A 16980-nucleotide genomic window follows, 5' to 3' on the forward strand; every position below is an offset into this window, starting at 1 on the left:
ACCAATCATGTAATCAAAAAAGTATAATGCATATTTTATCTACCTCTCGAGTTTTGGATTCCATCACTTTGAGTATGCTTATTAAGCATAAATAAGAATTCAGTAGTTTTAACATATGGTTGTAAAACAGTCTGTAACCCAAAGAAATGTACTGTTGTGGGTTGTTATTGCAATTAAAGTTATTCTTAATGTTTTTTTAGAGCTATTGTTCCTGGTTTTGAAGGAAAATTTGAAAGTCGCCATTTGGCAATATTTCTCCAGTTTTAAAAATTACAACATTAATATTATTAGTAGTGCATGAATGAGTTTAACTTACTTGTATTTCTATGTATTATTCTATTTTAACTTTCTTGTATTTCTTACTCAAAGTATGCTTATATGGATAGTAACATCTTTATTATGAAGATTTACTGTTTGGGAGGGTGACTTTACAACTGTTTTCTCCACATTCTTTACCAACAGCTGAATAAAAGCTTAGTTGCAAACAGTGATTTATTTTAAAATAAGTGACTGTAAGGAGTTCCAATTTAAAAGTTCAGATAATGGAAAGGGTGTCACTTCTGCTCTCGGATGCTTGAATTTGTTTGTATTCAATAATTGAAATCTAAACCTGTATGGATACTTTAGCATTGACAAAAACATGGTTTTTTGGCTTTTTTTTAATTTAAATCTAGGGTAGATCTTATTTGCAACTGAATATTCAACAGTCTTTTGGGTGAGGCCTTCAGGTTTGAAATTGCACTTCTATGAATTTAAGCATCCCATTTTTGACACCTGGTATCCTATTCCCCTTTCTTTGCTATTTTTTAACTTATTGCAACAGATGAGGGGTTCTTAAACCATCTGTTAACCTTTTTTCCCCATTTTTTTTAAACATGTAGAGTCGCTCAAGGCAAGAAGACCCAGAGCAAGCTAGACTGAAACAAAAAGCAAAGGAGGTAAGCAGAGCTAGAGATCATTACACTTGACATTTCAAGGCTCGAACATATTAATTTTTTATGCCTTGCTACTTGTATATCGTTAATAAAAATCTGACTAAAAACTTTTTAGGATGTATTTGTTGCTTTGCCTTTGATCTTAATGTTTGCAAACTAATACATTAATACATGTGAAGCCTAAGGAGGTTTTATAAGAGAATATTTCCATACATTACATTTTCATTTCCATTTTAGGTAGCTGTAGCTTTTGTTGGGTTGTTGATGACAGCAGCACTAGATTTTGGTGGAAAATATATGCCTTTGTCTTTTTGTAAAATGTCACTTTCTTAGAAATGTGCTACTTGACAATTTTGTTCTTTCAAGTAATATAATTGCCAGTCATTTTCTCTACAGTGTGGTTGAGTGGACTATTTACTCATCAGTCTAAATTACAATAATCTAAAAATTATCAAATAATTTCAGATGAAGTTTTGATATGTTATTCTAAGAGTAACAATTTGTGAACTACTGAGTACCTTAATTTGCTGTAAATGAGAGTGGCTGTCCTTTGCTTAAGGCATCTCATGGCTTGGGATTGGGTTGTAACTTAAATCGATCAGACTAAAGTATCTATCAGTTGAAAGTCATTCCTATTTTAAAAAATAAGCAACATCATTTGCAGCAAACTGGTGCTGGTTTTTTTTAGCCAACTTCTTTGGATATATACATTAGAAGGTAATAATTATACATTAGAAGGTAATATATACAGAAAAATGCATATAACAAGTTCTTTTGTATTGACCCGTTCTTCCTGTTTTGTTTGACTGTTGGCAGTATTCTATCGTTCCGTTAGCTATACAGATTTTATATATACAACAGTCAAAAAAATCCAAGTACATGGTTGGGTTTTATTTGTCTTTTTTTTAATTATGTGATTATGTAATAAGACCTGCTGAAATGAGATCTTGTAAACATTAGACTATGTCTTAGTGTTTCCAGAGTTGGGTTTGTCAAGCAAGTATTCAAATGAAATAGAGTAATCAAGTTATTTGGCAGGAAAAGACACAGGATTTTAATACTACTTGAGTTTAGTATGTAGCCAGCTTATGCAAAGGAAGAATCAGATTTCTGAAAATAATTGATGGCAGGCAAAACTTGCTGTTGAGCTGAGAACTAAAACTACCATCACTTCCAAAGTGAAAGCAAGCTAGAAATAAATGCATTTTTTTCTGCCACAATATTTGCATTCATTGTAGTTCTTTTTTGGCCATTGGAAACTTGAGGAAGCAAAAGTAAACAACAGGGCTAGTAAAAACACATTTTCTAGTAGACAGAGTGAAATAGTGGTTCTCTTTATAGCTGTGATAGAAGACTTGCATTGTAGCCAGTGTTGCTGCTTTTGGTATAGCTGCAGGAGTACTTCTGCCTTGTATGAAAATTCGCGTTGTCGGTATAAGCTGTGTTTCTTACCCACTAGAGGGAGTGACACTGTGCTGACATGTGAATAAAAGAAAGTGTATGAAGTGTATTCTGAGTAATGGTAATAGTGGTATTAGTAAAGAGGTAGCAAATATTTTGGTGGTAACCTAATTAAAAATGCTTAAATCAAACTGGTATGTGATTTCAAAGTAGTGGTGTTCCTGGATATGATAACATGTTTGGGTAAATGCAGAATGAATACTCGGTTTTCTGTTTGAGTGCTACACCCTGTTCTTTTGTACATTAGCCCTGCCTTTTTTCCCACCCTTCTAATGAAAGTGTATAATTTGCTGGCACCATGCCTCTCTCTGAAGTTGAATTTCATTCTACATATTTGAAACCATAAGAAATAAAAGCATGTTTCTGTTTTTAGCAATTAGGGTTCTAAAGCTCTTTCTTCAACTAGTTTAGAGACTTTCACCTAAAATATTCAAATATATTTAATAAAAACATATTATTTTGCATTAACTTTTGCAAAGGGGAGTTGGAAGGTAAGACTGGCAAGATTTTGGTTTAATATTATTTATATTTTTTTCTACATTAAATACTGAATGTATGCTGATGTCTCAAATTGTATTGGCACTACCAAAATAAAAAATAACCAATTTTATAGTATAAAAGGTCGATTAGATAGAGTGTCTTTGGCATGGCTTTGTTATTTGAAATTAAAAGTTTTGAATCAACTCCTACAAAAATGTAAAAATTTCAAAACTTCACTGCCAGATGGGCTCCTCTGAAATGTGCATATGACCCATAACTGAGAGAGAAATTGGGTTTCTTCCAGGTTTTGTATAAGCTGATGAATATAATACTGTCAGCTTTGATAATAAGCTGGATTTGAAGCTGTGTTTCCATGATTTCCATGTCGTGAATATTGCCTGAAGACCTTTGTTGCTCAGATACTCTTCTGGCCAGTAGTAAAGTGACTACTAGGTAGTGTTTTAAAAAGCATAAAGAGGGCATCCAAGAAACCTACAGCATTTTTAGCTTGTGTTATTTGCTTAATGATACAATTGTCAGATAGTTCGTTTTTTTGTACCAGCAAAGGAGCTGATTAATTCCGTTATTATGTCCTGGAAATGGATAATGTTTCAGAGAGTGAAACAGTATGCCTGCATTTCAACAGTGACACTACTGCATTCCTTCTGCTAACCAGGCAATGTGGAACTGTCGTTTTCAAAACTATACCCTGGCTCCCTGCCAGATAGAAATGGATGAATATCTAAACCAAACATAACCAATCCATGAAGTCTGATGAAGAGAATATAGCCCAAGATACTTAATGAAGACAAAAGTCAGAGGGAAAAAGTGAAATACCAAAACAAGTAATTTGAGGTCTTTAAGAAGGTCTTTTAAATCTTTAAGAAAAAAACTTCTCAAAACATTGAAAGAACTCTAGAAAACTTTGTCTTGGAATACAAAGTAAAGGTACCAGTGCAGGGATAATAGGATGAGAAGGGAAGAAAGAAGGCTAGCAAAGGGTATTTGTGCCAAAACATTCTCCTTTATCGATATTTTGGAGTCTTTCATTCCATAACACTCAGGGTTTTTTTGCTAATTTAAAAAGAAAAAAAAAAAAAAGTTCCATTTCTGCCACAGAACTTCTACCATTTAGAAGTCCCCTTCTTGCTTATTGGTGTCAATAAACTGTACAGGGAGATCACTATGTCCTTTGAACGCATTTAAAAATATATTTGGTAAGGTGAAGATTATTTTAAGTTTTGTTCTGTAACTCCATCTTACTCTATTTATTAGCCAGTCTTCAAACCACTCTGCATATTGTTTAAGCCAAACTGGCATAAATCAAGTTTAAATTGCATTTAAATACTTACCAAATCAAACAAGGTCCATCTACATATGGTCTTATTGCAGAGACTAGACATAACAGTCAGGTTTCATTCACACGCAGACTAGCACGGTTTTAGTTAAGTCAGTGCAAACCCACTCTTATTTCAGTTTGATTGACTTATTTTGCTTTAGCATTAACCTGTTTCGAATGGACTTGAGTGAAAGCAGTAGGAGAATGTGCCTGTGGGGGTTTATACTGCTTAAAACTCTCCGTTTACTTTCACACTTTTAAATTGGTGTGGCTTTTTGTCAGTGGACATTGTATGATTATTTTAATGGTAAACCTATTTAATAAACTAGTGAAAAATGCTCTCCATTGAGACTATTTCAGGGAAAAATGCTGCTCTTCAGCAGTTACTTGTTACATTGTTTTGTAACATAAACTCTGAAACACTTGACTCTCAGTACAACTTAGTGTAAGAAATAGCATCATTTGTGAGCAGTTATCTACTTCATATTGCATGATTAAAGCTCCTGAAATCAAGTTTTAGAAAATACACTGATTTATGTAGTCTGGTGGAAGCATGGAAAGTCACAAATGTAAGTTAAAGAAATTAGGAGTTCTCTAATTTCCATTAAAAGGGTTCATTAAGTAGGACATAAAACAGGCCATATAACTGATAGCAGGAATAGATCAAGATTAGGAATAATTTAGTCAACACCAAGTAATTAATAATAGAAATTATTTGAAAGAAAGGCAGGGAAGGTAAGATCCTAAACATCCTTTCTGTCATGAATATGTTTCTACATATTCACTGTCTGTTGGCTAAAAATATTTTAATTTAAAAGTCAAGTAGCTGAGTTTGATTCTGAAAGATTAACTTGGTTAAAATCTTTGTGTCATCACCAACCAAGAATATTGCATAATAATAAAAACTTAAACCAGACACCATAAATGTCTGGGCATGTATCCAGGACCTAGATCAGTTTAGATAACACTCAACTGAATCTATTCTCAGATGTACTCGTTAACCATGCAAGTGAAATCTCAGACCTGTTGAGATTCATAATAGAAGCCTTACCAATTTCAAGGGAAGACAGAAGACAGCCCTTTACATACCTTTGTCAGCACAGATAGCCCATCTTTATAGGATTGGATAAAGTCATTTAACAGGGATATGTGTTTGAGCCGGTTGCTGTTGTGACTGTTACACTGCCTAGTTGCTTTGGGAGTACCCAGTTCTTGCATAAGCAGACCAGGGACAGGTTTTTTTCCATACTCCCAGCAGGAGTTGTATCCACTGCAGCATTGTGGTAACCACCCTGCTTGGGTACAGTCATCCCCCATGTCTGCAATGTCTTCTGTAACAAGAGCCTTACTTGGCTAAGTTTTAGATTTTGAACTGTATCCTTTTCTAAGTTATATGTACAGAAATATCTGGACTGTTAGCAGATAGAGTTCTTTTACTTAATAATGAAATATGCACATCATACGAAGTATATCTTATGTGGCTCTAACACTGCCTTAGAAATTTTAAATCCCACATAAAAAGGTAACTTGTCTCAGCAGAATTACTGAAACTCCAGCATCATATATTTAACAATTAGATTATGAAAACAATTCTACTCTAAATAATTTCTTGTCACCACATTACTATTTATGTATCAGCTCAGTAGGAGTGATTTCTTTTAAAATATTTAAATCATAGTTTACTGCAGTTATCCCTGTTTTCATAAGGTATTACTGAAAATGAAAAGCAAATGAAAAGGATTTTGTTTTGTTTGATAAGTTAATTTATCCACCTTTTTAGCAAAACCAAAGTCCTTAAAGATTGTACTAGTAATGCAGTATCTCTTGTGATGAAAAGTCTAGAGAAGTTTTCTATTTTACCATGCCTGATATAAAAATATTGATTCAAAAGCAACAATCTTCTCTTAAAAAGGTTTCTTATAAAACATTCCACTGAGAAATGGAGCACTTGGTCAGAAATAAGTTTAAATTAAATTTCCACTTAGCTCTCTAACCCGTCTGAGGGTCAGTAGGTGCAAAGAAGGAAAAGCTAGGAATATGATCCCTGAAGTAATGGTAGTGCAACATTTAGGCAATAATGATTCCTCAGAACTGAGTTGTTTCATAAATAGTTTTCTGCATCAGGTTACCAATGCTATAGCTGCAATGCAGAAGGAATGCAAGCATTTTTGTCAATAAGTGTAGAACATTAGATACCAGAGTCACTTTGTTTACACTCTCCCTTTACCACAGGTCTATTGTTTGTACACAGAAAAATGCTTCAGAAAAATGCTTAGACTATGCCAGTACTGTCTAAGCCCATGCAACGCTGCCATGGATTTGGCTTTAGAGTACAACGTTTCCTGAAGTTATAAAGTTGTTGCAGTTACTTCAAATGTTAATATTAAACTTGCATCTCAGAGAGAAGTGGTCCTGTCTATTATCACTCAAAATACTTTCATAAAAATCCTGCTGCATTATCAAGCTTACTGCTTTTATGTTAACTGTGGTTTTTTTGTTTTGAGTAGATTTTACTTTCGATGTTCAGATATGTTATGGTAACAGTCACAAATTCTGATAACTAGAGTTGATTATGAACAACTGGGAAAGACACAAGAGGCAATGGTATTATATTTGCATATGCAAATACTGCTGCTGAAGAAACAAGAAGATCTATAACCAGTAATAAATTTATTGCATATGAATCTCAGTGTGTAGATCTTCAAAATTTCATATTAGTTTAAAGACAGTGGGTTTTGCCAAAAAATTTCCTGTGTTTCCAGGGATAAGGTATTACCCTGCCATGAATTCTACAAGTCCTGAAGAACTTCAGGCAATAGTAGTCTTACTATTCAGGAGAACTTTTTGCATATCTCTTTGTAAAATTGAAGACCATGACACTTCCAACCTGTTTTCCTGTGCTTGGAGCAGAAGTGATGGCAGTTGTTTGGCTGAAGATGAAGTGTGGTGTTACTCTTGCTGTACAGAGAGTCAGAAAACTGGGTAATTGATGGAAAAATGCCAGGGGATCAAAGGAATGGCCATAATATTTTCCAACTGAGTCAAATTGTTTTATTCCTGCTTAGGTAAAATGTATATTAATTAGAGTTGAGTCAAGAGCTAGATTTTTTTTTTTTTTCTTTTTGTCTTTTCTCTAACCCAAGCTTGACCCAGGATTACCTCATTAGCTAGCAGAAATCTAAATTAAGTCCAATCCTGTCCAACATAATAATTTCCTTCTACAAAATCATGTTGGTGGAGTTCCATAGTGATGCATGATTTTAGTGTACATATACTGCCTAGCTCTTGTTTAGTTAACATGAATGCTTATTTTTTGTGACTGATAACTGTTGTTTTTAGCATTCTATAAGCAGTGCTGTTATATATGCTGATGTATGAGCTGAATACACGACCTTTCTTAAGTAACAAACTATTTTTATACTTGATACATCTTTATAATATAAAGTAAGAACACTATTTTTATGTTTGTTTATACTTGCTATCTAGAAAACAAATTCTTAGTACTTTTACTCCCTCACTAGAGTTAGATACAAATTTGAATGCATTGTGTGAGAAGGATCATTAGTGTCGTATCAATGTGTTGTGCTACCTCATGAAGACCTATGTCAGATTTGTGAGTCTGTATGTGGGGTGTTCATAAGCACAGATAAATGAGGTTGCATACCTTGGAGAATGGGGGCTAGTGCAAAACAAAATGGGACAGGTGAGTATGGCAAGAGAAAGGAACAAGAAAGCAAACTGTCTAGTCAAGCATTGTTCATTGTTTAGCTCATGTCTCAGTGAGTCTAGAAGAGGTATTTGAAAGATAGAAGTCTTCAAATTAACACAGCAGCAGTGTAATTTCCTTAGATTTTGTATGACAAATGTATTTGTACTGATGCAATCTGCTATTTGAGATGTTAGCAACTATGTACACAAATGAAATACAGTAATTGTCTTACCTTGCTACCAAAAGGTTCCCATGTGGCTCTCTGAGAATTTGGGGACATTAAACAGGAAAGAGTTGTATACATTTGTAAAAGTTAGCTTTTGGTTTTGGGAGTCTTACTCATTTTCTCACCTTTCTCAACAAAATTTTAAGTAACTCTGTACTCTTAATTCTCAAATTAATGATGAAGACTCGAGACTCATTTTCAAATTAGAGTTTAGCTCTGTTGTGGAATATACTTGGTTTGTGTTTGAATATTTCCAAAAGAGCAATACCTGTGACAAATACTGCTCTACCTAATGGATTTCATTTTTTTAAAAAAGCTGAAAAGGAGGCAGGAACAGAGAATTCCCTTCCTGTTGTTTACATTGTCTTCCAGAGTGCATACAAGCCGATGGAGTCCTGCCTAATAAAAGATTGTTGTAACAACCAGTGTCTCATTATAAAGCAACAGGACTACTTAAATACGGATTTCCAGAACTTGGGTTTAGAATGGTATAAGCTTTCTGTAAAGAATTTCTGAAGCTGAAGGTGACTTTGCTTTTCTGAATCTCACCAAAATACTCCAGCAGCAACTTAAACTTGTAAAATGAATTGTCTGAAGGTGGTGTCTGACTTTTCCACAGTAGGTTTTAGAGCCCTTCAGATCCCCTGCAGTTTTCCTTCCATGTCTGTAAAAATAACCAGTGCTACTGCTTTTGGATTTTGAGCCACTGCTAAACAAGTGGAGGGTGGCAGCCCCGTTTTTCTAATCACTTTTGGGTGCCCAGACAACAGAGCTTGGTGAAGAGATAAGGGAACTGTTCTCTTCCACCTTTGCGGTGTGAGGTTTGTGATAAGGATGGTTTGGCTTTGCCTCTTCTGAGTACCGACAATTGCATCCAGAGGTTCCAGGAGATGCAGTGAGGAATGCATGCAATGGTGCTTCCTTTTCCAAAAGATTTTAAGAATTCTTTTCATGTATCTAAATACATACATGTATAGATATATATATCAGATCAATTTGTGCGAGGAACACATTAAGACTGAATTTCCAGTTCTCCTTCTGCCTCAGTGTTATTTTGTCTAAATGTGGGTCTTCCTCAGATAGAAACAACCTCGTGCTTAATTCATCGCTCTGGCACAGCCGGAAAAAAAAAAGGGGGGGGGGGGGGAAGAGGTATTTTCATTTGGAGGAAGCCATGAATGTGGAAAAATCACATAACTGTTTTATGTGAACACTCCAACAGATTTACTTCCCCGCTGATCTGGCAAAATAATAGCACTTCAGACTTTATAATATGATTGCCTATTTAATAAGTAGAGGGCAGCAAATGTCAGCTGCGTCTGCTTGTCAGAAACTGGGGAGGTTGCTTGGACAACAATCTAAATTATTATTTAGATGTTTTGGTCCCTTAGTCAAGCCTGCTCTACTATACAGAAGCTTGCAAGGAGAGGTCAAGGTGTACTTACGCTTCAGCCTGCAGGGCAAGTTTTCCCCCATCCTCTGTATGCACATTGGTTTCTTACTCCAAAATAAACCTGAATGAGGGCTTTAATTCTGCCGCTGAGCTAACATGTTTGTAAGCCCTGTTTGGCAGCCTCGGAGCGCCTGAGGCAGCACACAGCTGCCAGCTTTCATCTGCCCCCAGTTCCTCTGGGCGCTCCGCGTCACATGATATAACCTAAGGGGGTTGAGACGCACCTACTAAATCTTCTGTTCCTCTGCCCACTCAGTCTGGGTGCTGCACATTGCACCGGCAGCAGGCAGCTGGCCATCAGCAATCAGCTGCATACCTCCTGCTGACAAATCTTCAGCCTCCTCTTTGTGCAAGACCCACACACAAAGATCTACCCGTGGTCCCCACATCGACTTCCCGGCTGTAGTCTGGAAGGGTATTTGCATGTTCTGTCATCTTACAATGGCAGGACCTCGTTTGAAATGCATGCGTGTCGTAGAACGCGCTGCGTTTCATAAAATCTGTGATCTCCTTCTAGCCTGTTAGTGGAAGATGAAAGAGTTCATGGGAGCAGAGTTAAAGCTAGAGTTGGAACCACAGTAGTAAAATTTTTAAAAGAGTAATTTAAAACTTCCTTGCTAGCGTATTTTTGAGAGAGTTGAAGTATGTGCGTGCAATGCTCTTGTGTATCTCCAAGTAATTTATAAGATGTACAAGACATTAATTCTCACAGATCTCTTGAAGACTATTTTGTTTAGCAGATTGTAAAATCAGATACAAAGAAATAATCTGTTTCTGTAAATCTGTGTTATAAAAGTATGCTATAGTTTTCCTGCAAGGTTCGTCAGCATCTCCTGCCTGTCTGTGCTGGGATGTGACAGTTTGTGTTTATGTACTTATGTATGTATGTATTTATTGTGGAGTAACGTGAACATTAGCTTTGTTGTCATTTTCAGGTAGTTTATTGGGGTAGAGTTTTAAGGAATACTTAATACAGTTAACAGTAGCGTAAAAAGTGTCACTTCTGACTTAGTAAATACTAAACATTTCTGTCTGTAGCGAGGTTATATGCATAATCTTCTCCTGAACTACAAGCCAGGCTAGTCAGTAACGTGTAGAGGTCATGAAAGGTGTGTTAATGTCTGTTTCCTATTTTTAGTTCAGTCTTGTTAAAAAATACCTTTGTGTCAGCCTGTGAAAGAGTCTCCCAATAGTTACGTCATCTTAGCTGAATAATGAGATACTGCTCAACATACCCTGCAAAAGTGGTTCCCCTTTAGTAATAGTAATTTTTTAAAATAAATAAAATGTATTATTGCCATTCACAACGTAAACAGGATGATTGTTTTTCCCTTAAGTACGTGTTTACTAAAGGTAGATACGATTATCTCTCAAATCTAAACATTTGAAAGGTATTACTGTATTTTTAATGTTATTAGGCAGTTAAGTAATGATTTGTAAGATTTGTTTTTATTTAGCATTGAAGATTGTTGCTGGTTAACTTTTAATTTTCCATGGAAATAGTCAGAAAGATGTGAATGGGAAAGTATGTTATATATTTGGGCTGATGAGTGTCTGAACACTGAGGTGTTACAGCTTCCTTAAAACTGATATCTCGGTATCTGTAGGATTGAAGCAAAGTGAATTGAAAAGCAGTATGATGCAATTATAGCTCATAAGTCTATTGACTCTGCACAGCCATGCGAAAATCTAAATAAGTGATCTGAAGTACAGAGTAGGCTTCCTTACACTCCTGTGTCCTTTCACTTCGCAACTAGTAAATCTATTTATATTTAGAACAGACATTTATATTCCTGAAACAGAAATAACACCATGTAGATTTCTGAAGATCTCTGTTAATCTTGTTTTTTGACATACTATCAGGTTTTAAAGGGATTTTCACCTTGTATGGCCAAAAGCCATATTCACGTGTTAAGGTGCATGAAAATCTTCTAATTTCCCCAAAAGTAAGAATAATTAAAAAAAAAAAAAATCTGTTCTAGAAGAAGTGCTGATATCTGGCAAACATGTCAGACAAGTCAAGTAAGCTTTAGGAAGGTGTCTAATACACGAAACGGGAAATTAGACTGAACATGAAAACTGAACTCAGGTGTTAATTGTGTACAGGAAGACAGGAGGGAGGGAGAATGTTTACTTTGCTAGAAACATAACAGAAGAGAGACTGGTGAGAACAGAGCACGTTTTTAGGAGAAATAGGATAATTTTATCTATTTATTTTCAAAATCTGTGTTTAAGTTCTGGAAAAGTTTGATATATGTTTTCATAAGGAGCCCTTAGTCTTAAGGCAGCCCAGCACTTTGTGGCTCTAATGGACATCTGCCAGTTCTGGAGAAGTGAGATAGGGTCCCCTGTAGAATAGGGGGTATAGGGTACCTGTAGAATATATAGGGATATCTGCTGTGTCTTACTGTGGCAGGTAATAATTCAGAAGGTTATTGAATATACATTATTACTTCACTGTATATGCTGCTGTTTAATTAAGTAAAACACTTTCAGCTTCCTATTTTGAGAAAGAGCAAATGCAGTATTCAACAAAATTGTTCTCTTTTAATAATGTTCTATCATTAGCAGTTGCCAGTTTTTCCTTCTTAAGCAATATGTTCAGGGAATCCATTGTTTACAAGGGTGTGTCAGAAGACATAAATATGGGATGATTTTTTTCCCCTCTAAGAATGTAAATTGTTTGCATCTTTTAGCTATTTTACCTTTTAAATGATCTAGGTGACCACGAGATAGTGATACAGACCTCTAGCTTGCATGGAAAACATCTAAAGAACATGCAGCTACACTAGGTAACCCTATAAACTTCTCTAATTTAGTCTCAGGTTGAAAGCTGGTACCATATTTTAGGATGCAGAAGTCGAAAAATGGTCTGGCTTTTACTAGAGATGTCAGTTGTCAGAGGAGAAAGGTAACTTGAGGTCATGAGAGACTGGTACAGTTTTTTGAGACCAGTTGTTAATCCCAGTTTTGTCAAGGTTTAATCTCAGTAATTTACATAGAGATGAAATGTACTTCACTATTGAGCTAAACTTCTGTGTGTGTTGCATGTAGTCATGGTGGTCAGTAAAAGGTGCTGGGTTTCAGTAATATGTGATAGTGTTCTGCTCTGGGGTTTTTTATTGATGTTTTGGATATAGAGCAATTATAGTACATACTTAAATATCTTGTACGTTGTTACGTAAAATGCATATAGTTCTTAAATTTGTCAACCGAAGCTTCTGTGAACATTGCAATATATGATGATTTCTGTGATCTGCTCAGCTATAAAAAAGAAAAAAATTCATAAATGTACATTTCATAAATATCCTCAGGTAATTTTAACTGAAGCATTAAAAATAATTCCTGAGTAAAAAATGCTCATCTGTCCATCTATCTATGTGGAAAGATTATTTCTGGTAAGTACTGAAATTTGAAAAACAAACTACCTAAATCTGATGGAGAAAGAAATGTCTGCCTTAGCAGGCAAGCCAACATTCAGGAGTGCTGAGAACATGTGGTAGACTATGTGGCAAATACGAGAATGATCTGACTGTTTTGTCTTGGGGATTTTTATTTTTGCCCTATTTGCCTCTTAGTGCATTTTGCTCCTGTCACTTTTTAAATGTGCGTTCCTCAAAATATTGAAAATTGAATTCTTCTCCATCACACCATTGTAACTCTGGAATAACTCTATTATCAGTAGCAGTATTCAAAACAAACAGAATTTGTCCCTCTGGTATTAGATATAATCTCGTATCAAAACATCTCCTGTGGACAATTAGGATTTATTGTTATCAGCTGCATTTAACGTTTTGACTTAAATGCAAAATTTTTTGTAATTTTATATATAATCTGTGTTTATGTATACCATGTATTTGAAAATAAACTCAAAATTTTGTGATTTTGCATTAATTTCTGGTTTTGCATCTTTAGCATATATTTCCAATCTCCTCAGTTTGATTTTGTTATTTAAGATGCAAAGAAGAATGTAGAGCTTTTTAATGCACCAAATCTGTTTTCTTTTTGTAGTAGTTTCACATTTAATTACAGCTGTCTTTGATAATAAATTGTGTGCCAGAGTTTGTAATATATTTTATAAAGCAAAGTGCTTTGGTGAGTTGGTTACTGAAACAATAAGCGTTTGTGACAGGTTGTTTGCTGAATACTTCCTCTGTGCATATGGCAGATCATAGTTCAGTTGTTAGCAGATTATCCATTGTGCCTTGATGTTAAAAGAAGATACTTTTCAGTCTGTGCTTAAAGCTGTTCTGCACTGTCCTAAGAATGGTTATGTTGAGTGGGATCTAAGAGAAGTTAGGGGAAGTTCACATATACCAAGAAGGAAAAAAAATGAACACAGCAAATAGCTTGTAGTGATTCTAGCTTTCTGCTCGTGATCTCTGATAGTATTTATTGTGAATTTTTCCACTGAATTTCAAACTGCTTTAAAACATTTAATCAGTTCTGCAGTAGAACATCATTAAATACTCTTCAAATTTATAGCCAAAAAAGAACCTTTAAAGACATGTAGAACCATTATTACTTCGGGGCCAGTATTTTAATCCCATATTTTTAAAACTGGACTGGTCAGAAAAGTTGAGGGGTTTTTAGACATCAGTATTTTGAACATCAATTTTAGAATGTAAGGAAATTTTACCCAATTAGAAGAGGAAAGTCAGAAATATTTGTTTTCAAGATTGTGAGGAAGAGGAACATGTAATGAGGGGATAATCTGTAGTTTTCCTCACTTTTTATAATGTACCAAGGAATAGAGAGCAAAGAATATAGTGGAATTTTTCTGTGAAGAATTATATTCTGCTGTTGGTGACACACGCTTTAGTCTTCTAGTATGTTGAAGGATTGTTAAGTTCTAAATCAAAGGTTCAGTTTGCAATAAATTGAAAATTAATTAAACCCCCATTGTTGTTTTTGAGATGGGGAGAGTATTTTTGGGAGAAGCATAAGGAAGAGTGAAAGATTAAAATTATTTTACTTGGAAACATGAATGTAAGGAGGTACATTTTAGATCATCTCATTTCCTTTCTAATGCAAATCTGATTATTTGATTATTCACTTTTATTATTTATTTATTTATCCTTATACAAAAGTTAGAAATTATTACATATTGGGAATGTAAGCATTTTTATAAAGCAATAATAACAGTGCAACTATTGCACTCATTTCATCTGTCAGTGAAAAAGGATTTCAAGAAAAAATAATTTTGAATAGAATTAATTAAGGGATTCTTAAAGTGCTAAGCTTAATGTAACTGCAGTTCTTTAAAGCAGAAAAACAAGAGAGAAAACAAATAATACCCCTTAAGCAGATGCTTATTCACGTAGGATAACTGCTCTTTGATTTTGGAGAGGTGGTGTGACTTGCAGTTGGAAACCTTGATTTATTGTGTCGTTATTTATATCTGCAATAAATGAGGAATAAGCATAAAACATGAAAAGGAAAATTAGGTATTACGCTAGTTCTCTTTTTGTATTTTATTTACATGAAATATACATTTTTTAATGGTGTGTTGCTGTGCCTTTTGTTGACCATATCTGTACGCCAGGTCTGTCTGCTTGTTTCCATTGGCTTGTCATGTTCACTAATTAGGGAACTGCTGCATGATTCACCTTGTTAATTAGAGGGACTTGCACACAAAGGCCCTTGGGGCAGTGCGAAAGAAGAGCCTAGCACTAGTGCCCTGAGAAAGCTACAGCCTGTGAAGTAATTCTTCTCATCTACCTTCTATTTTTTATTTGAAATGAATAAATCATTGAGATTTTCCTTGTGGAGTGAGAATGCAAGAATTCACATCTTTGTAAGATGTAAATTATATGTGATCAATAGAAGGGGATGACTACTGTATTGTACTTACAAGATTCCCTAATTTACTACTTGTCAGTGTATGAAAAATTGCTTGAAATATTTCGTCCCCACACTGTGGTATGTTGTTCCCTTGATCTGCAGGAGAAATGAGCAGTAGCGGTTTTGCTATAGTTAAATCTAAAATAGAAAAGATGTAGATTATTTAAATTTTGAGCTTGTTTTGCATCCCCAGTGGAACTGCCATTTTGCAAGCGAACCCCCAGTACTACCCCCATAACTTTTAAGGGGGAGAAGAAGTTGGGCGTCTGGCTATTTTTGTTCCCGGTATTGCTCTGCCTCAAATCTCGCTTTTGAAAAGAGTAGCATACTTGCTATATTGTGTATTCTTTAGTTGAATATAGTTTCAGAATAAATTAAAATTGTTTTTGTCATGTCACTTAGACTTGATCAAACTACGATCCAGACTGCAAAAAAGGATATTGCATTAAAAGCGCACAACCAGTCTCTACACTACACATTTCCCATCTGTTTCTGACACTTCAGAAATTAACTTCAATGCTATTCTTTCTAACTATTTGATTAAAATTACTTATTACAGCCAAATGATTTTTAGTAGGTTGCTACATTTGCCTCATTTCCTCAAATGAGGCTGGCAGTTTCAAGATGCAGATTTCCCATAAGAATGCTAGAGGATTGGTATCAAAATCTGGGCATTTTCTTTTGCAATAATCTAGTTCATAAAGCCTTTTACCAGAATTTCTGATTAACTAGTATTTTAAATGCACTTAAAATTTCTGCTATTCTGAAATTTTGTGGTAATGACATATAAGCAGAGAAATTTTACCAAAAGATAGAAATATTTATTATTTTGAAAAAATGAGGAAAATGCTTCAGGCTGGCTTGAGATTTTATGGTATGACATAGTATCGGTCTTCACTTCCACAAAGCTGAGATATTGCTATGTACCTCAGTCTTCAGTTGACTCCATTGATGTACTAACCAAGAACATACTTTTGCCATGTTTTTGGTACAGTTCTGGTGTAACGGTTCGTAATTATTTCAGATTTCAAGTGTGTGCCAGAGATGGAACAGAAATAAAAGTAACAAAAGGCCATGCTATGCTAATAAAACTCATGACGCATGGAGAAGATCGTGCAGATAAAATTCTTGATCAGGGTCTCATAGTACTAACACAAAGCTGTAGTGGCCATGGAGAGTTTTCACTATCCAAGTGGCTGTTGTATTAGTGAGATACAGTGAAAGATTCTTAAAAGGGTATTTTTAAAAATGTTTATTTCAGGGATACTTCACCATCTGAAAAACAGAGCAGTTGATTCATGTTCTAGTACAACCTTCAACACTGTGTTACAGTGGACAGCATAGCCTCTGGGAGTTGCTGTGTGCACTCCAGCTGCAAGCGTGGGGAACTGATAGAAAGCTTGGTTGTGTGGTTCATCTGACCCTTGTATTTTCCAGTGCATGATTTTAAAAAAGCAAAGCATATTTATTTCCTTGCTTCTCTTAGTTGAGTTAGCTCCCATTATCCCAGTGTTTCTGTCAGACCTCCCTAAC

At 35.1% G+C, this 16980-nt stretch overlaps 1 protein-coding gene across 2 annotated transcripts in view; it reads left to right on the plus strand.

Moving 5' to 3' along the window:
- Nucleotides 1–16980, plus strand: part of LOC142036655 (transcription initiation factor TFIID subunit 4-like) — a 150837-nt gene that overhangs the window by 78958 nt on the left and 54899 nt on the right. For both annotated transcript variants that reach the window (XM_075040053.1, XM_075040054.1), the window contains exon 13: nt 882–938. In XM_075040053.1, the coding sequence (XP_074896154.1) occupies nt 882–938 (57 nt within the window). The remainder of the gene's footprint in view (nt 1–881; nt 939–16980) is intronic.

This window comes from Buteo buteo, chromosome 11 (genome assembly GCF_964188355.1).
Source record: "Buteo buteo chromosome 11, bButBut1.hap1.1, whole genome shotgun sequence".
NCBI classification, from domain to species: domain Eukaryota; kingdom Metazoa; phylum Chordata; class Aves; order Accipitriformes; family Accipitridae; genus Buteo; species Buteo buteo.